The sequence below is a fragment of the Brassica napus genome, chromosome A9 (genome assembly GCF_020379485.1).
Source record: "Brassica napus cultivar Da-Ae chromosome A9, Da-Ae, whole genome shotgun sequence".
In the NCBI taxonomy this organism is placed as follows: domain Eukaryota; kingdom Viridiplantae; phylum Streptophyta; class Magnoliopsida; order Brassicales; family Brassicaceae; genus Brassica; species Brassica napus.
In genome coordinates, this window is record NC_063442.1 from 38,993,051 (window position 1) to 39,020,087 (window position 27,037).

Consider the following 27,037-nt stretch of genomic DNA (forward strand, 5'->3'; position numbering starts at 1 on the left):
CAAGTAAAGAAGCTGAGAATGGCCAATCTCTACATGATTGTTTTCTTGCAACGGATGAAGAAATGAAACGATCATCAAAGTGGAAGCAAAAACTTGATTGAAAATTTTTCAAACTCATATTATGCAACAAACTTACACGAGGAAGCATCAGCTACATTGTGTTCAAAATTAGTGATGCAAAAACGCAATAAAAAAGGAAGATGTATCAAATAAGATACATACATCATGTAGAGCGGTTGAATGAAAAGGCACATGATCAGAAACTGCAGCTTTTGCTGTGAACTTCTTAATATCCGCTAATTGTAGAATATCATCGCTGTGATTCATTTATCATCGAGACACCTCACAAAAGAAGAATGAGTTAATTAAGAACTCCAGTTATTTCATATCAATAATAAGGAGCTCTAAATAGTAAGAAAAGTTACATGTAGAGAGTCTAGAGACGGATAAGGCGAGGCAAAGGTTTAGTTCAAGGTGGAGTAGTTGAGACACATGAAAGTTACTAATAGGTCTCAAACAAATCGGATGGGCAAAATGAAAGTACATTAAACTGGTACCTGCAGAGAGAACGTCTTAAAGTGAAGGGAGACAGTATCTCTGGTTACCAAAAAAAGTACAATGGGATCATTAAACATTGAAAAAGAGAGGAAATAATTGTCTTAAACAGCTGAAGGGAGACGAGTATCTTTGGTTACAGTCTGAAGGGTGCTGAGAACGTTAGTCAAATTATTAATCTCATCGTTTATCTTAAGCAAACTGAGGAAGTGAAGAAACTGAGGGAAACTATGGGGATTGTCTATAAGGATTTTACTATTGAGATGGGACTGCTCGAAGTTGAAGAATTGACTTATTTGAAAGAAGGAATAATAGAATAAAATTTATTGAAATACTGCAGAATTCTGGTCAAGTCAATCTAGCTGTACTGTGTACATCACTATTTCTCAAGAAAATAACACCTTGTAATGGAGGAGTCGCAACCTTCTTTAAGAGAGAAGCAACACCTTCTCGATGATGAGAAATCATCAAAGGAGAGCACATTGGTGATAAGATCTCATACATATTCAACACGAAGCAACAAAGCATTTTTTTTTGCTTAGGCGAGAAAGGATACTAAGGAATAGGAGTTACCATGGTGTATTAGGAAGGATGAGAAGAATCTACATCAGATGTGGAAAAAGGACATGACGATTGCAAAATGTTACTTGCTCGTAATTTCGTAAACGTATCTAGCAGCGCGACGGGAACCTTCTTAAGTATAACAAATAATCCCACCAAGCCAAGCCCAAGGTTTGATAAGGATCGAGCATTAGAGCTCAGATATCAACCTTGTTGTGAAAACAGAGAAGATGAATCAAAAGTTGATGAATTTTCATCAGCTACTGATGTCGTCTTCTAGAATCATCCAAGGAGAAGAACTTTGTCGGTTTCCATGGAGTAACCTTATCAAAGCTTTTCAAATCCCAAGCCGTGCTTGTCAAAGGAACTGTAGGTAGAATACATGAGGATAGTACCTGCGTACGAGCTACATGAGTCTTCAACACAGTGGAAATAAAACTTGACATTAGGTAGAGTTTGATGGCATTATGGGCCTCAACTAAGTCTAGCTTTAGCCTACGTCAAAGTTATATACTTAGTGTCGGCCAAGTTTTGTACAAAGCCGAATATGCTTAGAAAACCTTGTTATAATTACATGAGTTATGAACTTTAAATAAATTGTGATTTTTGTGACCAAAAATAAAAAATAAAAAAATAAAAAATAAATTGTGATAACCTCATACGTGGATTATTCGATTAATAAGAGAAAGAGACGAGAACAAAAGATAGTGAAATCTTCTCCATCAACAAAAATTATCAACAATGAGGTTCAAAAAACTTATGTTGTTGATCCCTCAACGACAACATCTGATGTTAATGTATTCGAGAGTCCTTCTCGTTTTTCAGCGCTAGGTGATGTGGATAAAGCCGAGAATGAGTCACTGAGCTCGCTTGGCTTGACAAGGGATGAGAGAGAGACTAGACCTCCTATCAAGTTCCAAGATTTGGAATGGAAGACAATACAAGGACGAGAAAAGTATGGCCGGCGTGGTCGTGGTTCTAAGCACTAGCTATTGTCTACTATTTCATCATGGGTTTTTAGTTTCTCCCTAAGTTGTTTCATAGGGATGAGATGTTATCTATCATGATATGTTCATGCAAGTTTTATCTCACTATAGGGTTTCATCATCCTATCTTGTAAACTTTTAATGTTTTTTAAATTTGAAAGCCCTTTTCTCAAAAAAAAAAAACAAAAGATAGTGAAATCAATAAATAAGAATATGTTTATTACTTTGATCAAGGTTGTTACTGAAAGAAACTTATGTTGGTAGAAAATAAAAACATTTTTTAAAAAATCCTAACATAATAAAATACTTATTTAGTTATTTTAAAATATTTAATCTCTAAAATAATTTAAATATTTTTCTGAACTATCTAAAATATTCAAATTATTAAAATTTAAATAGAATTCTCCATATCGGTATTGGCCAACCAAACTTCTCATCCTATTTTTATCAGATTCTTTTGAAGATTGATACCTTCTTGTTCCATATTTATAAATTCTAATCATCATATTTTAAAATTGATATAATCCTTAAAAATAAATTAAAATATGTATTTTTAATATAAACTAATTTTGAAAATATGTTATTTAAATAAAATGATTTTCAAAATTTAAATTATAAATTTTATTAATAAATATATTTTCAAAAAAAAAGTTTATATTTTATTCCAAAATTGAGAAGACAGTTTCCCAAAATAGAGTAATTTTTTTTAAAAAATGGTCTGAATTCTGAATCCTAAACTTTAGAAACTTGTTAATCCAAATTATTTTATTTTCTTTACTCTGAAAGCTTAGCCTTTTTCAATTTAGATTTTTGTAAGATTCTTTTAGTAATCCATTGATAATGCATAAACCTAGGGGGAAGAACAAAACTTGGGTGATAGAGGAACAGACTGTTGATTCGGATACGGACCACATCTCCCACGTGGCCATGACCATCCTTTGCCTGGCTTTGCCACCTGGATCCTAATAAAGTGAGTTTGTGTTTTGTGTTTCTAGGACCACTTTTGTTGTGATATATATGAGCGAGCATCGATGCATCCACATAAACACATTACATAACACACACGGCGTTTAATATTCTCATTAATTAATATCACTCTTATTATTTCCTGAAATAATGAAATTATGAGTATTGGTAATATATAGCTAGCTAGGAAGGATTATGTTGATAGTTTGTGACATCTTTCTCCAATATGAGTTGAGGTTGTTATGTTTAAGATGAATTTAGAGTGAATTAGCCCATAATACCATAAGAAGCCATAAATTAAGGATATACCTTGGACACCATAAATATATACCCAATAGTGACCGGAGGTGAAGGCAAAATACGGATAAGCCCTTTCCTCAATATACGGTTTTGGTAGAGTATGATATATTTCAAGATTTGGTTAGATTTATCAAATATTTCTGTAGATTTTTTTTCTTTACCGAGGAGGTTATAACTGTTCGTATCCAGAGGAAAGCAAATCTGAGCCGTCTACTAGCTGACACAAACGGCGCTCTGGATTCCCTATCCAACTAAAGATCTTCCGCCTCTACATACAGAAAAACGTAAGCCGGTGAGATGGTTCAGCTTCTTTCTACTTCACTCTATAAAAGCCATTATCCTCAACCATTTTTGCAGGACCATTAACTCCAACTCAGAACTTTGGTCTTTAAGCGTCATAAAGAAGAATCCAAAAGGCTAGGTGTTTCTTAGATTGGCGGCTTCCGATTTGGAAAGGTATAGATCAAAACTTAAAACTCTCCTCAGATTCTTAAGGAGAGAGTTTCCATCGTCGGTACCGATTTCTTCAATCAAAGAAGATGGCCAAAAAACTTAAGGAGAGAGTTTCCAGATTTGAGGCATTTTTTATAGAAAAGGTTGATTTAAGAGATGAGGATTTCGAATTTCGAATTTCAAAATTGAAATCACAAAGACATGCTCTATAATCTTTTTAAATTTGAGTTTTCTGACACAAGATACTGAAGGATACGAAAATCCTTCAAAATATGAAGGATACGCAAATCTTGAAAAATCTCACCCTAAAGATTACGTAATCTTTTAGGGCGTCGATATCAATAGGGGTAGCGAGGTCTTTAACATCTGTTGAACAGTACTAAATAGTTCGAATTGGTATATGCCTAAATACGCAATATGTTGAGTGTAGGGAGTGCAATTGCTCATGAATTTATCTCCCCCCAATGAAATATTTAGACCCTACTTTACTAAGTAAGATCTTCACTCTATAATCCCTTCACAGTTTTTCCTTAAAATGACTAGCTGTGCAATTAGCTGTGGATTAGTTATTTATTTGAATAGATATAGTTCTAATATTTTAAAGATTTACGCCACATAGGCACATACTTTAAATATATTGCTTATATTTTGACTTAACTGTAGTGAAATTACAGATAAAACAAAATTTAAAATATTTAGTGAAAAGTAAGAAAAAATGATTAAGATGAATTTTTTTTTTGTAATTTTCTTGTACTAATGCGAAAATATTATAAATCTTAAGATATTTCCAATAAATATCTGACAACATAAATATATATAATTACTAAACAAAATATATTTTTTCGTTGTATATTGTATCATTTTTCCAGTCTGTAGTTTCTTCCGCTTGAAAATAGCTCAGAAACACTATTAATAATTAAACAGTCAGTTTATATATATTTGTAGTTGAACAATAATAATAATGTTTGTGATTGTTCCAAAAACGAAACAAAAATACAGTAGAGTTAGGATGACTCGACGATCAGGTAGCCTCATCCAATTCTTTAATAACAGTAGCGAACAAAGGACTAGTTCTACGAGGTCTACCAATCCTAAATACAGGCGTATATAAATAGATCGATACCAATACCAGTTAATATCATCTTTTAAGAATATTGTTGCTAAATATATAATCGGCAACAAGTATTTTGCTTTAATTTGCCGCTAGAAACTGATGTTTTTATATTTTTATACATTGATATTTATTTTACATAATTAATGTTATATATTTTAGATGAATCGTAATATAATTAATTGTATTCAAAAGACATGGACCGAATCGGCTAATATAGTTATTTTTAGTACAAATATCCGATCCCGATTCAGATATATTTGTTATTTAGATATTTTCAAGTTTATATACATCAGAAGGACTCAACTCAAAACCCACACATAAATTTATAATATTTAAGCGGTGCCTAATTTCAAAAAGAAAAAAACGTTACCCAAAAAACAACCTGTAATTAAATGGATAGTCAATGTTATGAGTAACATATGTTATAAACTAATAAAAAAAAGTTTTCTATGTGTTTGGCTAAATTAAGTGAAATAGAAAGAATTTTTTATTTAGTAAAATAATTATATGGAGTGAAAAATTAAGTGCAATAAATGTAACACATTTTTATTATTTTGATTTAAGTTATTATTTTATTCACAAACATGTTTTTGAATTATGTTTTTGGCTACGTAATTTTCCACCGTTTGAAACTAAAATAAATAAAAATATTACTAAACCAAATTAAACCGAACGTTTAACTATATGCAAAACCCAATTATTTTATATTTTTGATTTTCTAATTGCACTACTATTATTATGATAATATAATTAATAATGTGATGTATTGTTAAGATAATATAATTAATGAAATTGTTAAATTGAATGAAGTATGAAAAAAAAAGTTAATGAAATTACTAAAATAACACAATATTTTTTATATTGCTATTTATGTTTTTAAACAATTTTTATCTACACTATTATCCATATTTTCAAACAGTACCAAAAAATATTTCAGTTTTAATAATATAAAATTTTATTAGAATATTTCAAAGCACGTCATGCCTAGATTATGAATTCGATTATTTTATTGTACGTACCTAATTTGATTATTATGTACTTAATGATATCATATAGAGGTGGATACTTTACCCGATATCCGAAATGACATCCGAACCCGATCCGAAAAACCCGAACCGAAATCCGAACTGAAGTAGCAAAATACCCGAACGGGTATTGAATAAAGAGAGATTGGATACCCGAACCCGAATGGATATCCGAAGCTATCCGAACATATGTATAATTAACCTTATATTTCTAGTTTATATCTCTCATTTTATATAAAATATTTATATTGATACTACACACACTTTAAGTTCATATGATATACATACAATTACGGAAAAAATAATTTGCTACTCACTTAAAATGCATGTCAAGTTTTTTATTTCAAAAATTAACAAAAAGTTACATCCAAAATTAAAAAAAATAACTAAATTAATGTCTTTTTAGTTTTAAAATGTTATGTCCAAATCTATTAACCATCCAATCTATTAAAAATAAAAATTAGTTAACTGAAAATTATATTTTTAAATACAACAGAAATGAAAATTTTAATTTTTTTTTTTCAAAATCTAAATATCCGAACCCGATCCGAAATAACCGAATCCGAACTAAAAATATCCAAACCCGACCTGAAATACAGAAATACCCGAACGGGTTCTAGACTTCTATACCAAAATACCCGAAAATCCGAAATATCTGATCCAAATCTGAACGGGTACCCGAACGCCCACCCCTATTATCGTATTACCATTAACCTATTAAGGATCTCCTCAAGTAAAACAATTACAAAATTGTCCTTACTCTATCGAATTCTTTTAAATCCACTATTTTCTATCTTGAGGCCGTCTTTTTGGTGTACCATTACATAAATTGCAATCTTCTTCTTGTGTAAGTTATAAAAACACTACATGAATTAGGGTTTAACTGGTGACTATTATAAAAACATTAAACTAGTGACCATTAAAATATGAATAGGAATGAGTAGAAAAAGAATATGAACAAATTAAAATGAATAAAAATGAATAATTATTCTTTTTGTTTTATATCAATTTTAATAAGAAATGTTTTTCTTTTATAGTTTCTTAAATTTCAAGGAATGACAAAGAATCAAACACAGCGAAAATTCTTTATAAATGGTGTAGTTTTTAAGGAATGAATAGGAATTGACAATTCCACTTAATTTCCTATGTCACTATTTAGACCCTAAGAATGAATAGAAAAAAATGCAGAGGAATAAAATTATATGAAAAAAAAAAAAGATTATTTTTTATCAATTCTGGAGAAAAATAAATTTGTTTCATATTCTTGCTATAATAAAATGAATGAGAATGAATAAAAAAAAATATTCCTTGTAAATAGTAAAAAAATTAAGAACATTAAAAAATGCATTGTTTCCTTTCTATTTTTTTTTGTCACCAGTTAGAATATATATTCTTCACTGTATATATAATAACGTAGTAATTGATTATGTGACATTCGGAGCTAAGGCTATCTATTTATTTTCACTCATTGCATATGTTTCTTTCTATCCCATGCATGGTCCTAATTTCTAAGGATGTGAACAGCGTAAATTTAACCAGTTTGGATCTGATATATTCTAGTCAGTTTGCATTTCTTTATATATATGGACCCTTCTTATTAGCTATACCTTTGAACCATCTATATTAAATATTGACAAAGACATGATTATAACAAATTTATATCTAATGTAGTCAATTAGGCCACAATATCATGTAAGAAACTTACATGAGTTATAGTTATATAGATGTTGAAGTGGTGTTTAAAGCTTGCGATATATATATATATATATATATATATATATATATATATATATATATATATATATATATATATATATATATATATATATATATATATATATATATATATTTTTTTTCTAATTGAAAATGCATATAAGATCGATATACATGGCCGGTTCAACACTGTTAGGGGTCTTAGGGCAAAAAAAAATTTTATTTTCTAAAATTTATATGCAGATAATGTTTAAAATATTTTTAAAATTTAATCAGTAATATTTTGTATATTTTGAATAAAATTAAAACTACATACATATCAAATAATTTTGTAACCCTTTTCAATTTTATTTATTATGTTTATAAATTTATATATATAAAAATACAGATTTATAAAAATTGGGCCCTTTAGTTATTATTATACGGGGAGACACGGGCTTGGACCCGAGACGGTTGTACTGCTTGTCCCCCCTAGTGAGCCGGCCCTGTCGATATATACATAATTTTAGTTAAGATTTAAGGATCAGAATATGTAAGCTTTAACCTAGAATGGTTTAAAACTAAAGCTATCCCAATCTTGAAAGGACAAATGCAAGAAGATATTAGCAAACAAAATTTTAAAGCATGTCATGGCTAGATATTGAAAGTTTCCAGGCACAATGGCAGTGTATACATATTCATATTGATGCACAAATAAAATGGGGGAAACCGAAGACATTTAGTGAGCTTGTGGTCACACCACTACAGAAAGCACTCTTAAGTTGCACACATGAGTGTGTTTAAAAGGCGGGAATAAAACAAAACAAAAGCATTTAGCACCAAAGCTAGGAAACCTAAAACCAGAAGGACATTGTTTATCGATATTTAAGAAGAAGAAAATCGATCTCCTCCACTGGAAACAAACATAAAATAAACTAGAAAATTATAAAGAAAAGGCATATATCAAGGAGCTACAAAGTGAAGATCAGAAATATAAATAAATGAGAAAGAAACAGTTTGATTGACACCGAATGGACAAAAGGTGGAATAAGAAGGGACCATCGCCTCCATTTTCAGAAGTCCTTTGGTGTTTGTGGTATCAATTAATAAAAATAAATTTGATACACACATCATCCCCAAATACTTGCATTAAGGTCTTCGTCCTGCGGTGGATCAACTTTCTTTACTATACTAAAGTACATATGATTTGAGTGGCCATCTACATGACTACATAATTTAAATTTTGGGAGCTTGAAAAGTACAAATTTTTTTATGGTGTTACCTATGAATTAAGAAAAGTTTATGTGGGAATGACAACAACTTAGCATGGACTTTCTCAAGATATCAAATTTATTATTTCTCATATCATTATATTTTCAATCGTTTATTCCTGGATCGTGTTTGTATAACCCCTTCATGCTTCATGGCCTTTTATATATTTCAATATTGATTAAAGGCCAAAAGGGATGGAAACGGAAAAAGCGAGATCGAGACACTAGGGGATCATCCATCGGACAAGCGTCCATGATTTATTTATTTTTTTATTAATCTGGGAAATTTCGAATCTGTGGAAGGATCTAGATTAATTTTGAAAATATAGTTCACCGATAAATTTTTTTTTTTTTTTCACGGATAAAAGTTTTCTCCGGATATTAAAACAAACTTTAAATGACAGATTCATATTCACATGATTGCAGAAGACAATGTAATGGGATGCCTTTGAACAACTTTTAATTCATCGTTTATCTGGCTTTTTGATTCATTGTTTTATATATGTGGTGTAAGAAAAATTAAATTTTGTTTACACTGAAATGAAAACATATACTACATCAAATAACGTTAACTTTGTCAGGTGAAGTCGAATATCATTCATCTATAGATTTTCCATCAGTTTTATTATATTTCAATCTTTACAACACAATAATTTTACATTGAAAATATTTGTTAAGTAAGACTTTCTAACAATTATTAAAGTCATTGAATAATTAATTTATCAGATCTCTAAAGCCTTTCAAAAAAAAAAAATCTCTAAAGCCTGATATTCTACATATATTTGTTGACTAAGGTATATGCATGGAATATAACTAAACCGTACGCAGAGCCGGTCCTTCAAAAATAGTTATTACAAAATTATGTAATATAATCCCATCTCTTTTTTTTATTTGAAATTATTGTATATTTATATATTGAATAATCTATGTTTGTTTTCTTATAAAAGTATAATTATATATGAATGAAAATCAAAATGAGATACTTTTTTTATTTAATCCATTTCGTATCCGTTCAAGTTTAACTTTGAATACTTTTATCATCTAGATGTAGTTAATCTGTCTTTCAACTCGTTTTCCTGTGGTTGTCCTTCATGTTTACTGAAATATGTTAATCCGTCCTTTTAATCTATCTCACAATAGCTTTAAATATTGTTGCATATTCTCATAGAATAATTCATAAAAACAATGAATCAAGAAATATAGATCCTAATGTATCACATCAGATGAAAAATATTTATTTAAATATTTTATTTATTATCAAGTTAAAATATCTATTATAATATTTGTGTCAGCTTATGTGAACCCTGTAATACACTCGTTTCTGCGTAATTTGCTCAACAAACTAGATTTATCGCTTGTAAAAATGACATCCCATGCACCTATTTGGTTTGGAGGGAGCAAAACAGTCGAAGGCATTTGCAGCCGTATTCTCAAACCTCGTCTCAAAAGAAACAGGAATACACTTATCTTTTTCAAGCAAACCTCCACTGAAGAATTAAGTGCTCTAGGCCGTTCTCAAAAAAAAAAAAAAAAAGGGTTAAGTGCTCTCACTCGATGGGAAGAGGTGTCAAGGCCTTAATGTTAAAACCAGTCTCTTAAATATGGGGAGGATATTTCGTTTCATGTATCATGCTCCTCCACTCTATTTTATAGTTTAAAAACAGAACACTTCTAGTTGATCAAAAAAAAAAAAAACACAGAACACTGTCTCTGTGTTATTTTGTTCTATTCTGTTTATGTGCTTTTTGTTGTTAATGTATAATATTATATATCCACCAAAACCTAATATTCTGATTTTTATTTATTTTATTTTAATGCATATTTGTTTTTTTTTGTTAAAATATAATTATAATTATATTTGACTAAAAAGATATATTTGTTTTTAGTCATTCATGTATAAATTTCAATAAAATTTGATCTATCTTCATTGTTTTGAATTTATTTTAACTGAAAAGTGATGTTAATCAGTAAGATACTTTTCTTTCCAATTATTAATATGGTACAAATTTATTAAAATGAAATTAAAATATTATCATTGAGATAAAATTAGTTTTAATAATTTTAGGTTATTAAATATATATTACAAGTAATCTTGTACAAATCAATATAAATGTAGCACACAAAAAGCAAAAAAATTTAAACAATAATATTATTAAGTTGTTATTAACCAGTAACTAATTTTATCATTTAACATACTATAATTTTAACTATATTAGAATTTTGTCTTAAAATTTAAGCTATTATTGTCAGTTAAAGGTTATCACGTTTATAAAAAGAATAAAATTTATCACGTCAATAAACAATTTCAATTGACATAATTAATGCAAAAAACTAAATATAAATATGAAACAAATATCTTAACATTTTAGTGTGTGGTTTACTCCACTTTTAATAGACATTTTATTTTAATATTTTTTTATTTGTAGAATAGCAAATATCCAAAATTTTATTTAAAATAACGATCAAATCAAGTCCAAGAAATATTTTCATATCTTTCTATATATTAAATGAGAAGTCACTTAAGTGAGTTTTGTCTATGTGTCAATCATAGAGAAAGTTTAGGAAAATTGTTATAATTTGATTGGTTGAAAGATAATCAATTTTTATTATTTTAATTAGATCTAAAATAAAAAAGTAAGTCTAGAACTAATTAGTATAACTTACCAAATAGTCTAAATAATATTACAAATAATAATTTATGGTAACTAATTGTCAAAATTAAAGAAAGTGTAATAATGTTTGATTAATTCTTTTTATATTTATATAATATATAATATAATTAGTCGAACACAATTTCTAGAAATCGATATAATGATTTCATATTCTTATATAAAATATTATATTCATATATAAAGAATTATAATAATTATTAATGTCTTATAATTTCCATATATGTTTTATAAGTCATTTAGAAAAGAAAAAACAATTATTTATAAAATTATCTATCATGGCTTACAAAATTATTTCATCTGAATTTTAAATTATTTATATGAGTTTATAAAACATTTATAAAAAAAATATTATCCTATATATTAAAATAGAAGTCACTTAAGTGAATTTTGCTTACATGTCGATCATTTGTGAAGTCTTAAGAAATATTTTTATAATTTTCTTGGTCAATAATTTTTAATTTTATTTATTTTATTTTAGATTTAAAATAAAAAATCTAAATCCAATTAATATCACTTGCCAAAAATCTAAATTATATTACAAATACTGATTTATGGTAACTAGTTGTTGAAATTATATAAAGAATATTAACGCTTGATCAATTCGTTTTTATATTTATAAACTACATAATATAATGAGCGGAACTTTTTAAATTTTTATTATTTTACTTATATCTAAAATAAAGCTAATTACTATCACTTGCCAAATAACATAAATGATGTTACAAATAATAATTAATGGTAGCTAATTTTCAAAAATATAGAAAGTGTAATAATGTTTGATCAATTATTTTTATATTTATATACTACATAAAATAATAAATAGAATTTTTTTATAGAAATCAATATAATGATAATGATTTCATATTATATAAAAATGTAGTTGTATCTATAATAATTAATAATTACCAATCTCTTATAATGTCCATATATGTTTTATAAATAATTAGGCTTTGAAGATTGGAAGAATTATATTTAAAGGATCATGTGAGAACTTTGATTAATTTTTTTTTTGCATTTAAGTCAAATAATATAAGTGAATAAGGTAATGTTATGGTTGAAAAGAATTTTAAGATGGATTTTTGGTTCGTAGATTGTATGTTTTGTATTTTTATTTTGAGAAAAAAATAAATATTTGGCAAAAATATGTAAAAAATTAGGAAAACATTAGCAAAAGTTTAATAAAAAGAACGAAATAATAACGAGAAAAATAAGAAGTGGCCGAAGAAGATGCATAATATATATTGAAGAAGTTAATGTGATAGTTACATATATATATATTTCACAAGCATTTGTTATTACTAAATATTTATCAATTATTTTTATATCAAATTTAAATAAATTTTACTATTGATTTTTCAAATTAATTGAAGTTAAAAAATATATTTTTAATGTTTCTAATTATTATTCAAAATTTATGACATTATATACGTAATATATATTTTCTTACAATTGTTATATACGCGAATTCGCGGACAACCACCTAGTTCATAGTAAAACATTGACATCAACAAAAGCATCTATACTATACTAAAAGCCCTATATACTCAATGGTGAGGCTGCCACGTCACCAAAAATAATCAGCCAATGAGAGATAACATTTTTGCCATGTCACTACTGCTTCCGAAGAATAAAGCTCGAAACTGGACTTCCTTTTGGGCTGTCCCTACATTTACGTACGGCTCATATCAAGTCCAATCTTGCCTAGCTCTAACTTTGTCTGAAGCATCCAGAGTTCATCTTCCCGTCTCTTCCACTTCGTCTTCAACCCCGTTACTGCAAGCTCCTATCAATCATTTATGCTCTTTAAATGTCTTCTTTATTGTAAATACCAATTTATCCATTAATCTAAGCATTTACGAGTTCTCCATCACTACTTCTACTCTCTCGCATTAAAGTGGAATTAGCATCCTCCACCGTAGCTCCGCTTATAAATGGGTTCGTTGCCTGCGTTGAACAGCCACACCACTGCGAAATCTCGAAGATCACTCTCTGTCAAGCATCAACTCTATTTATGGCTGATTCGTTCACTCTTCGTCCCGGCCCCATACTATTGGATCGACTTCTATTGATTCCGTATGATGTTATTTATTGCAATTAATCATACCTTTGGTTGTCGACATTTTTTTGGTTGATGAGATTCAGATTTGTGTTTAAATTTTGAAACCAGCATTGAAGAATGCGGCCGGATCTAAATCGAGTGGGAGCTCTTTGGACGATGATGATGAGGATGAGGACGATGACGTCTGTGATTGGGGGTTTGTGGTGAGGAAGAAGAGTGGAGTGGATGAGGTATATCCGACTGGAGGTGAAGGGTCGTCGTGTAGGGAGCTTGCGAGAGTGATTCTGAAGTTGGGAGAGGTGTACGAGAGGATCGAAGGTGCGAAGCAGAGGATGATGGTTGAGTTGGAGAAACAGAGGATGGAAGCTGCTAAGGAGATTGAGTTGCAACGAATGAACATGTTGATGGATATGCAGATGGAGCTTGAAAGATCCAAGCTTGCCAAACGTAGAACTGCTGCTTCAGGTAAAAAAAAACTTAAACTGGATTGGTCTCTGTTTCTACTAAGCAATTGTGAGTATATGGTAAAACTTACATTTATTAATGTACTTATAAAGATTGAAACTTTAAGCTTTTGAGGTTTCAGATTGTTGATTTGGAACCATATCTATGAGCATCTACTCAATCGAGTTACTGAAAACTTGAATTGTGCATTGTTGTTGTTGTTGTACAGTTAAGAAGTTGTAGGATTAAAATTGTGGAGAAGCTATACTGTGGTAGAGCAAGGGAGCAATGGTTGGATCTGAGAGCTCATTTTGAATTGGAGAAACTGTTATTATTCTTACTCACTAGGTTTCATGTTAGAGCAATGCTTTTTTTTTTTCTTCTTCTTATTTTGTTTCCTTCTCTTAAAGCAGGTTGGTGAAAGAAACTCTGGTAGTATCCCACAGACATATCAACGTGTATTTGACACTGTCAAGTGTTAATATATTATGGTTTCTGTATCAATACCTGCGGAGTGCTCTTTGCTCTTTTTGTGTAATCATGTCTCAGAGTTGCCTACAGATTTCAGAGCCATTCATGTTCTTCCATAATTAACATTTGGAACAGATCAAAACACACCAAGCTATTGATAGAGCACAAGTAGTGTATTATTATTGAATTGGAAGGAGTTATAATCTCAGGAGCACTAATGAGACCTTATCTCAGGATCCCATACACATGAGATTTCTCTCAGTTCATCAACCGGCCTTAGTCACCCGAATAAATATCAAGCTAATCGTCTCATTACTTATTGGTATTATACGGTTTCTTTGAACACTCAGACTCCCATTTCTTAAATAAAAATCATGACGACAAATCAGCGATTATAGTGACTAAATGCCAGGTAGAAAAATGGTTTTCAGAAAATTACTACATTTTCATGTGAAGCTTAAGATACCAGAATTGATGAAAGTTAGGACAAAGATTATGTCAAGACATACAAAATCATATATATAAAGATAAATAGAGAATTAATATCAATATATCGACCCTCATAATAATTAAAAGAAAATTAATTTCAAATTTAATGTATATTTTTATTTATAAAATATTGGTATTAACTATAAATAATTTTATACATTTAGAGTATTTCCACCCCTACCTATTTTTTATTATAAATTAGCAAAATAACAAATAAAATTTAAAATTAGATAAAAATACATAATAAAGGCCAATACCATAATATAACCTAAAATGTATAAATTTCAAGAATAAACAATGCAATATTAATGAATTACAGTAGTTAAAATGAGATAATTTGAGAACAAATTGTTGCAGAAAGTTTAAAACAAACCAAATAAATATAGAAATAATTGTAACACATCAAAACTAAAAATGAAATTTAAAAAACACAATATCAGCAAAACGAAATACAATGTGAATAGGAAAATTGTCAAATACACCACATTCATAATGCCACTTTTCATATTTACACTAATTATTTTTACCTTCATTTTTAAAAGGAAAAAAAGACATTTATAACCATAGAGTTAACTAATCTAGACTTGGAGTTTATAGTTGACGGATGGGATAGAGTTTTTGGAGTGTGAATTTTAGGATTCTAATAAATATATAAATAAATACTTAAATAATATAAAAAACTTTTAGAAAATAGTTTCAAAAATCATTTCAGTTTTCAAAAATTCAAAAAAATAAGTTCGAATTTCAAAAGTATAATTTGAAACATAAATTTATTTATTTATTTATTATATATAGAGAAAATAAATGTACAAGAGTCTTTTGACTCTTAATAAAGAACATATTTTTCAAGATGTATCTTTAGTAGTGGTAAACATGAATAATTATATCAAAAAAATGGTAAACATGAAAATTTTCCATGTGAATAACACAAATATCAAAGTCATACAACATAATCACAAAACAAACACATCCTCTTTAACATATTTCAAAACAAACTAATACACTACTATCACTAATCAATTATCATATGAATCAAAAAAAAATTTAAATTCATTAGAAACTAAAACATACGAACCCGGCGCTGAACCCGGCGCGTAGCGCCGGAATGCCACTAGTAAGAATAATGAAAGGATATTATGGGAATATGATTATGCTTTAATTTTTTTTATCAAATATAAATATTATTTAAGCACAAAATTATGTGGAATTATTTATGGTGGTGGTTTGGGCCATTGAGATATGATCTTGGACTCGCCTTATCTTTATATATTTTTTAGTTTGCTTTCAATATTAGTTTTCCAAATTAACTCCTTTAAAATGTTGAACGCAGCCGACATTTCCGTGATAAAAGAAGTTAAATACTTTTCTGCATTTATAAATAAATATCGTTGACAAAAGAAATAAGAAAAAAATTGATAGGGACAGTTTCATAATTTTGTATTGTATATAAGTTTTGTCTTACTTCTTCGCTGTTACTGATATACAGTATAACCTTTTTAAATTAATACTTTATAAATTAATATAAAATAAAAATTTCTATAAAATAATATAATTTTATAATCTCAAATTGAATTTTTGGTTCAATTAGTATATCGATAAATTAATATCTCTATAAATTAATTAAAAAATTATAGCTTTGGTATAGTTCCAACATTATTAATTTATAGAGATTTCACTGTAAAACCATATGCCAATTCTGAAAAAATGAGTCAAAAAATACTTCATTTTAAAAAATAAATATAAAACGATAATCAATAATAAATGTAATTTTTATTTTTTTTATTATTATAAAGTGTTATTTTGAAAATTTAATGCAATTTATACATACAACTTAATATATTGCAAACTTTATTAATCATACTAATAATTTTAATAATACTAATAATTAAATAGATATAATAATAAGAACATAAGTACATTTTAGTTATTTTTTAATCTGTATAAAAAATCAAAATGATATTTTTTATAGAACAAAAAGAGTGTCATGTCTTAAGTTATACAAAAAATAATAAAGAAGATTGGTGGGTTAAAAAAGGGGGGGGGGGGGGGGGGGGGGGGGGAAGAAAGAACAGCGACCTCTTCTTCTGTCTTCTCTTTCTTCCTTTCTCTTTGGGAGAGATTTTAATAAGTTTTCTATAAATTATGAAATGGTTTCCAGGATTTGCTGATTAAACTCTTACCACCAGAGAAGAAAAAGAGCTCAAGAAAAAGAAAGCTGGAGAGAGAGCAGATAGAAAACGATAGCTAAAGCTCAATCTTCTATTTCTTTTATTCTCTGCAACTCCAAGGTATTTGCATCTTTCTCTCTCTCTCTCTCTACCATATGTATATGTATATGATGACCGAAGCTGAAAGTGAAAACCTCAAAAGAGATACAAGAAAGAGATGGCGAAGTAAGAAAAACTGTATAATACCTAGTTGACTCCTATCTCTTTCTCTCTTTCTTTTCCTTTTGATATTGTTTTGTTTTTTTGGTTATATAAGATTCTCTGTGTATGTGTCTGAATCCTTACAGGATCCAACAGCTTTGGAAAGAGATATAACTATGAATAACAAGAAATGATATGGGTATAGATACTACAACTCTTCATCATCATAACGCTTCTTGACAACAATTCAGATTCTCTATGTCCCAAGATTATCACCATCCCCAAGGAATCTTTTCCTTCTCCAATGGATTCCACCGACCATCATCTTCCCATCAGGAGGAAGTTGAGGAATCCGCTGTCTCCGGTGCTCCGATCCCGGTTTACGAAACCGCCGGAATGTTGTCTGAAATGTTTAGTTACCCCGGCGGTGGCTCAGGCGAGATTCTTGATCACTCTACTAAACAATTGCTTGAGCAACAAAACCGTCACAATAACAACAACAACTCAACTCTACATATGTTACTACCAAATCATCATCAAGGTTTTGGTTATGCCAACGAGCAACAACAACATCACTTCACGTGGCCATCTTCCTCCGATCATCAGAGTCAAGGAGATATGATCGGGACCGTACACGTGGAAGGTGGAAAAGGTTTATCCTTATCTCTCTCGTCGTCATTAGAAGCAGCTGCTGCAGCTAAAGCAGAAGAATATAGAAGCATCTATTGTGCAGCCGTTGATGGAACTTCTTCTTCTAACACTTCGGCTCATCATCATCATCAATTCAATCAGTTCAAGACTCTTCTTCTTGATAATTCTACTTCTCATCATCAAGCTGTTGGACATTTCGGGTCATCATCATCTTCTCCCATGGGGGCATCTTCCTCTATTGGAGGGATCTATACGTTGAGGAACTCAAAGTACACGAAGCCGGCACAAGAGTTGTTGGAAGAGTTTTGTAGTGTCGGAAGAGGACACTTCAAGAAGAACAAACTTAGCAGGAACAACTCAAACCCTAATACTAGCGGTGGAGGAGGGTCGTCTTCGTCCCCCGGAGTAGCCAATGATAATCCTCCTTTGTCTCCGGCTGATCGGATTGAACATCAAAGAAGAAAAGTCAAGCTACTCTCTATGCTTGAAGAGGTAACGTTCTCACACTAACATTCTCTAACCAATGAACTAATCTCCATTAAACTTTTGATTAAATTATATGAACCGTTCTATAATATGATTGAATTGAATCAACCAAATTTATATCAGAAATATGATTTTTCTTCATGGTCTTTTTCCCTCATTTTATCAACCAATTTTTCATAATCTCTAGATATGTATTTTAAATAAAAATTAAATATTTGGAGAAATATCGACTGGTACAAGAACACGACACATGCTCTAGTTGGTAGAGCTTGATTACGCAATCCTACCATCACTTATATAATTTTTTTCTAACTAATATCATTATACTCGTGTTATAGTCTAATGTGACATATATTAATGCATTTTTTTAGTGTTACGACTTACGAGTTTGGTGGCATCGCTTAATCAAATTAACATAAGAAATTAAAGTTAGGATTATTAAGTGATTTAGTCTTCCACCAGATTCATTAAAATTAGAGCTTCCTTCTCCATATAAGTTACCTTCACTACGTAACCAAAACTAGTCCTTGAAGTTACTTCATTATTTATCTTTATAAATATATTGTAGTTGACATTATCTTATTTCAAGAATTAAATACGATAATTGCATATAGTAGGAAAACGAAAGACATATTCTGATTTTTTTGCTCGATTTATTATCTTATCTTACCGTTATTACCTCTGGCAGTTTGTATTTTATCTGGTCAAATTAGCTAATAATAACAAACATAAATAATCAATTTATATCGTTTTATTTTAATTGAATTTTTAGGTAGACCGACGGTACAACCACTACTGCGAACAAATGCAAATGGTAGTGAACTCATTCGACCAAGTGATGGGTTATGGCGCAGCCATTCCATACACCACATTAGCCCAAAAGGCAATGTCTAGACACTTCCGGTGTTTGAAAGACGCGGTTGCGGTTCAGTTAAAACGCAGCTGCGAGCTTCTAGGTGAGAAAGAGACGTCGGGGGCTGCGTCCTCGGGGTTAACCAAAGGCGAAACGCCACGATTGCGTTTGCTAGAGCAGAGTTTGCGTCAACAACGAGCGTTTCATCATATGGGTATGATGGAGCAAGAGGCATGGAGACCGCAACGTGGGTTACCTGAACGCTCTGTTAATATCCTTAGAGCTTGGCTTTTCGAGCATTTTCTTAATCCGTAAGTCCCATCTTATCATCTCTTATCCAAATATTACATATCTACTCTCGCTCTTCGATACTAATATTATTAATCTTCCTTCATGTTGACCATACATTATAAAAAAAAGACTACCAATATATGCATATATATACCATGGCCTTATATTTTACTAACTGACAAATTGTTTTTCTTCGAACTTATTTTGGTTTTGCAGGAAGAATAATTAAAATATTATTTTTTTGTAAAACAGATGTTTTTTCATAAATAAAATAAAAATGAAATGCCTTGAGAATATTTGTAGTTTTCTGAAAATTATGTTTATTACACCAATTTGATTCAATTACAGTATTTTATTCGTTATTCCTTTGCACCACTAGTAAAAACTATCAGTTATAGTGAAAACTAAGAGCACCATTTTCCAGGTTTTCTTACTTTAAAAAATAGTCTTTTAATTTTTTAGTTAAAAATTAAAAAACAATTTTTATGTTCTCTTAAGAATCCCGTTCTAACTAAAAAATCCTGGATAATGATGTTCTAGCAAGGGTAACAATGCATTGACCTTGAGATTTTCAAGAAAATGGGGTGTGTTTTGTCAGTGTGTATATGTAACAATTTTTATGTTCTTTTAAGAATCCCGTTATAACTAAAAAAATCCTGGATAATGATGTTCTAGCAAGGGTAACAATGCATTGACCTTGAGATTTTCAAGAAAATGGGGTGTGTTTTTGTCAGTGTGTATATGTAACATGTTTTGCATGGCAAAGGGATTAAATAACGAATAGTAGTATAATAAAAGAAGTTTACAGAATGAGATCACAAACTTTTAGGCTTTGGGATCGTAATAACATCCTAAGGGTTTCTTTATAGTTTCCTCTTTACTTTGCCTTTAATTCTTTTTCCCATATACTATTATTCAAATAAGTAAAAATGCTATTAGGATAATTACAAAATACGTCTCAGATTTGTCAGTGTTGCAGTGTCATTGGTATATTGTCTCTTAAGAAAGACAAAAACTAAAAGAGAGAAAAAACTAAAAGCTGATAAAAGCAATTTCCTTTCTTATTATTCATCAGAACTTTCTTTATTTAATGTCTGCGGAATTTTACTATTCTGTTGTTAGTGAAGTAAAGAAGAGACGAGTTGTACAGTTCTTTTCTTGTGCCTCTCTGTGAAAAATGTGCTTTATCATGGAAAAAATTAAGTGAAGAAACAAAACAAAAATCAAATGCTTCTTCTATTCTGCAATCAGCTTTTTCTTTTGTCTCTTAGATTCTCACGCCCTTGTAAGGAGAAAATTTGTACCTTTTCTTGCATCTATACTTGATTGTGTTTTTTCCTCTCTTTCTCTTTATATACAAATTTAATAAAAAAATATAATAATAGTATTGGGTTTAGGGTTCTAAAGATTGTGAAGTCATTTTCTGGTCTCTTTCTCAGGTACCCAAGCGATGCTGATAAGCACCTCTTGGCTCGTCAGACTGGTTTATCCAGAAATCAGGTCAGCCTTTATAATAGTATAATATTACTGCTCATACAACAACTCTTTTAGTCACTCATATCTGTAAGTTGCCCAAAAAAAAAAAAAAAAAAAGTCACTCATATCTGTACTTAATTTAAAATTTTACTATATATATCAATCATTTCGTCATGCAAAACCTGATATGAGTGGCTTCGCGTCTATTCTCTTGCATGGATTATGAATATGAAATCATTTTTCTTGGGGCTTGTTTCTTCGTTAAATACATTATATATAACCATATATCACACTAGTATATAGGACATAGAGTTGGAAGAGAGAGATAGTGAGAGACAGACAGACAGAGAGACATAAATACTCAAACTAGGACCATATTTCTCATGTGCATGAAAGTTTGAAGCTTTAATTTCAATTGTAAAGACCAGCATCAAATTCTTGTTTACGTAAATTATCTTGCCACAACTCCTTCATACTCTATATCACAAAAAAAAATATCAAATAAAAAAGTCAGTACAAATGAAAGAATATTTTAATTGTATAAATTAAATATATTTATTTTCAATTTCAATGTACTATAAGTAAATAACGATGAAACTAAAACTTTGATTTGAATAACCACATTAAACTTGGAAAATATATTCCTTTTTAAACTGAAAATAATTCTGGAACGTAATTTTTTAACGGAGTATGAAGTTTAATTTGTCCTTGTATCCGTATAATTTGTTCGCATTTTCTTGGTTTTCAGGTGTCGAATTGGTTTATAAATGCTAGGGTTCGTCTATGGAAACCAATGGTTGAAGAAATGTATCAACAAGAAGCAAAAGAAAGAGAAGAAAAAGAATTAGAAGAAAATCAAAAAGAAGATTATCAACAAACAAACAACAGCAGCAACAACAGTGACACGAAGCCCAATGAAAGCAACTTCACTCTCGTTCAGACAATAACTGCACAAACTCCAACAACGACGATGATGACGCCGACACCTCACGAAAACGACTCTTCATTCCTCCCTTCCTCCGTCGTAACCGCCGCTCCTCACAGCGTTTCAGACGCTTTCACCGCTGCCACGTGTCAGCAAGACGTCAGTGATCACTTCCAGGTTAACGATGGTGTCATAAGATTCGGAACCAAACAGGCTGGTGACGTGTCACTTACGCTTGGTCTACGCCACACTGGCAATATGCCTGATAATAAGAACCCTTCTTTCTCCGTTAGAGATTTTGGAGATTTCTAGTCTGCCTTCGTCGCTTCTCTACTGATTAATCAACTTATAATAGTGTATTTTTTGGTTGTTTATAGGAATATGTTTTAGTCGTCTCTTCACAAACTCTTAAAGTTTCTTTTATGTATCCCCTCTCGTAAGAAGAAGAGAAGTACACATAAATTGATCATATACTTGGCTATAAAAAGTTCTATAATTTTTTAGAAATGTAACTATGTAATATATATTTTAGTTTCTTTTTCCAAATTATGTCCTTAATAATTTTGTATCTACATTAAACTTATTTACATGTTTTAGAATAATGTTTTATACATATTATTATCCCTTCTGCTAAAGAAAAGAAAAACATATTAATATCCGTGCCAAAATTTTGTAATTCTTTTAAGTTGGGATTTTTACTTTTGGACAGCATATTTATGTTTTGTACAGCAGTTTGATGTTGTGATTATCTACATAATTTCAAATAAAATCTAGTTATTATTGATATGATCCTAACTAAATGTCTGCAACTTTGTTTAGATGATAAAGTAATATTGGTAGAATATGGTTTTGTTCAGATTATACCCCTACCAATTTTTGTTTGTTTTAGATTAATTAGGCTTATGCTGACTTAAGGATTCTTCCACTTGATAGAACCTTTTTAAAACATATTCTTCTATTTGATTTTACTGTTAAACGACAAAGTAATAGGAAAACGCCATGACAATTAAGCGACATTATAATTTCCTTGTATAACGAGATTAATCTCCTTACTTACTACAACTATGTGTTCTTAATTTATTAATGGCAACGAAGTACGTTTGGGACACTAGATCGTCTTATTAACAATTGTATTCTTTTCAGTTTATATAAAAACGGTTTAATACGTCAAATCAAATTCATGTATGTTATGTGCTTCTTTCCCTCTCAACAACATAATTTCCCTAAAATTCCAAAGGTTTGGTTACATGTCATATATATAGGCATATCTCAACCGAGACGCTAACATTTTAATTCCACAAAAAGGCGCTAAGAGCTCATTGGTATGGTGCTACTCATTCCTTTGTTTACAATAGGGACTCATTACTTGTTCAGTTTCCTTAAAAGTCACTTAAGTAATTTTGTCAAGGAACATCTACATTTCACCTAAATCCATATATATTTGCGTGAATTTATATTCCACGTATATATATGTACATCATGCCATATTATGGATAAAAGATTATTTATAGTCTGACTGTTTACAACCTAATCAGTTCCGTTCACGACATATACGATCGATCTATGATGTGTACTTAAGATGTTGAGCTTCGATACACGCGCGCTTACCTTAACTGGTTGATAACAGATTACATGAGTACACTTAATTTTCAAATATTTTTTATTTAATTATTAAGGATTGCATAATATTACTACTTAGTTAAGAGAAAAAAAAGATTGCATAATATTAATGCATCCATGTTTGATGCATAATCTTTGTAAGAGTTTTAGGTCGTAGTCTGTAACTATCATAAATTTTAAACAGTGGACCTTTTTTTTTTTTTTTGAGAAACAACAGTGGACCTTTTTCCTAACAGTTCTTTTGTTCATTTATGTGTTAAACCTACGAATAATGATATTCTACGAAGAACTACTATTATACATTTTACCACAAATGATTTTGTATATTTTATGAAAAAATAAAAGTGCCGCCTGGCCTGACTGACCTAATAAACTTATTAAATGCACATGATATTTTTTTTACGTAAGTACATTTATTGCAATCATAGTGGTCCATTTTTTAATCCTTTCTTGTCTGACCACTGTCCTTTAGCTAATAGCTAACATACTCTTCTAAAAAAATTATAGTTGGAAAATTTCATATACTGATTTAATTCATTATCATTTTGGGCTGCTATACAAAAGTTTTAAATGTCAATTTGTTTTGTCTTTTACTTATAGGAAAATAAATAAATATACATGACAAGAAAATCCATATGCATGAGTCTTAGATTCTTGATTTTAATACTGGAGGGCCTGCCATTTTAATAATCCATATGCAAACGTACGCATATGCTGTCAAATTTATGTCTAGCAGTGCGTGTGGATGGTTTTACCACGCATGATGGGTTTTCATGCATCATAAAATTTAACAAGGTACTCTCTGATGTATATCCCCTATATATTATTTGAAAAGCATTGCAATATTTTTTTTTGTAGCCACATGTCATCAATATAATGATTCTTAGAATCTTTAGATAAATAGGTTGGTCCATCTAAATATATAATAAGTTTTTATTAAACCACAATAAATACATTATTAATGTGCTTCATTATTTCCTAAAATAAGATTACGGAATTGCCTAATGTGGCTAAATTATATATGACAATTAATGATTTTGAATAATAAAGATTTGATAAAAATAAGTGTGTATTATAATTATATTTGTTTAATTTTAAGCTATTAAAATAAATTAAACAATCATAGAAACCATATAATAAAAATTAAAAAAATTATTTATATATTATATTTTTGAATTTTTAAAAAAGAGTATAAATTACTAAAACTGTTAAAAGTTTCACATTCAAATTTTGTGATCTATGATTTAAAACTTTTGTTATGACATGATACAAATAATTAAAAAATAATATAAGTTGTAAGTCTCATTTAATAAGTATCAAAAATAAAAGATATATAAATATATGTATCATTTTAAAACTATATGCCATATAAAAATACATAAATATCTTAATTTTGAAATTTACTTTGAACATTTTTTTGATAAAAATTTTGAAAAAATATTGACAACTTAATTTTTTAAAATATTATAAATTACTTAAATCATTAATTCTACAGTAAAAATTTTGTTATCACTAATTTAGACTTTTTGCTATAACAGATACAAATGATAAAAAATATTAGCAAAAAGCATCATCTAATCAATATTAATATTAAAATATACCATATATATGTTACTATCATTTAAATTTAATTATATATCATATCAAATAGAAAAAATATTTTTTCGATTTATAAAATTTATTTATATGTTTGCACCAATTTAATTATATAAGTAGTAGATAATAACTTTTTAATTATTCAATATATATATATATATATATATATTATTTCATAATATATTATAAACATATAATATATAAAATAATTTATATATATAATGTTCATCCTGCGCAAGGCGCAGGTCTTAACCTAGTATTTATTTATTTTTGAAACACAACGTTTGATGTATATATACTACTTTTTTGGTGCAATATGTACTACTTTATATGTATATATAGTTAAGCTCCCTTTTTAAAAATCTATACTAGTTAAGCGCTCGAGTTATTATGTTTCATAATATTGCACCGCAAAATAATATTTTGAAGTTAATTAGTTGGTATGTGTGTTTTTTTTTTTTTTCTTGAACACCAGTTGTATGTGTTTTACACAACGTTTTTATCGTCGTAGTCTCCTAGAATTGAATGGAGTAGAAGACGAAGATACCAACTTGTGTGGACTCAATTGTTTTAGAGTGGGGCCTATTTAAAATGGTATTGGGTTTGGGCCCATGTCATCATGGAATTTAGCGATCGCCGAATCCGATGGCCGATGGCTACCCATCACACAATCATACTTTATGATCAAATAGGTCCCCTCATTAAAATTTTGTGTAAATATTCGACCATATAATTGCATATCCCTGTTATTTTGTTTAAAGGTATTACTCTATATTCTATTCCAAAATAGTGTAATCCCAAAATGGAGTTGAGTTTTGCTCTACTGTATTATTCCATTTTTTATTCCAAAAAAGAACATTCTCAATTGATTCTCTTTTTATTTAGTTAATAATTGTTAATAATACCTTTAATTTATAAAAAATTAAAAATTAACCTCAATTATTTTATGTTTACAAAACTTCCATAAAAATATATTTTATTTAAATTAAATATTTATTATTAAAATACAATAAATCATAAAATATATAAGATACCATATTCTTTTTACTAATGAGCATAAAATATTTTCCCACAAATGATTAACTAATATATTTAGCAACGAACAATGATTTTTTATTTTTAATTTTTCTAAATCGAGCAAGAAAATTCTTAAATTGGACATTTTCATTTTCTGTAATTTCAATATCTACGGATATAGCTTCTCTTCCAACTTCAGTTGGTACGATTATTATCATATATATATAATTTTCCTAATTCTAAAGCAAAATTTTGCATTAAAAAGAATATAAAGAAGAAAACAAAGTTTTGTTTTGTAATTTGAATTTCATATGGGATTCAAATGTTTGTGCATATATCAAACTCAACACGTACAAATGTTATCAAATCAAAATGTTGACCCACAAGATAAAAAAATTCATCTATTATATGTGAACAATATTTCACTGATCTTGGTAGTTCCGAAATAAATTTACCGGATTATTAAATCTTTATTTTATATTATATTTTTATTTATTTATGTTTAGTTTTGATTTTTAATAGTTTATGCATCTTTTATGTAAAATTATTAAAAAAAATTTTTTGGAATATATTTTTTAGGAATATCATATTTATTTTCAGGTTATTGTATTATTTTAAATATTATTTAAATATAAAATAAAAACATTCAAAATTAAAAGGAGTATTTCATAAATAAAAAAAGTCAACTCCAAAAA

At 29.1% G+C, this 27,037-nt stretch overlaps 1 protein-coding gene and 1 long non-coding RNA gene across 4 annotated transcripts; both read left to right on the forward strand.

The window, feature by feature from the left end:
• Positions 1–2,220: 2,220 nt before the first annotated feature.
• On the forward strand, positions 2,221–4,062 carry LOC125578536. The gene is made up of 2 exons (XR_007316646.1): positions 2,221–3,652; positions 3,726–4,062. It is a non-coding gene; the product is annotated as an uncharacterized LOC125578536 (long non-coding RNA).
• A 12,987-nt stretch (positions 4,063–17,049) lies between these two features.
• Positions 17,050–22,727, forward strand: LOC125578537 (BEL1-like homeodomain protein 4). Of its 3 annotated transcripts, none has more exons than XM_048741485.1 (5): positions 17,050–17,346; positions 17,574–18,570; positions 19,337–19,728; positions 21,148–21,208; positions 21,933–22,727. In XM_048741485.1, the coding sequence occupies exons 2-5, from the start codon at positions 17,686–17,688 to the stop codon at positions 22,419–22,421; spliced, it is 1,827 nt and encodes a 608-aa protein (XP_048597442.1). In that variant the 5' UTR covers positions 17,050–17,346; positions 17,574–17,685; the 3' UTR covers positions 22,422–22,727. The 3 variants fall into 3 exon arrangements, with proteins under 3 accessions (XP_048597442.1, XP_048597444.1, XP_048597443.1); XM_048741487.1 differs by having other exon boundaries at positions 17,136–17,463; XM_048741486.1 differs by having other exon boundaries at positions 17,136–17,451.
• The last annotated feature ends 4,310 nt before the right edge of the window (positions 22,728–27,037 follow it).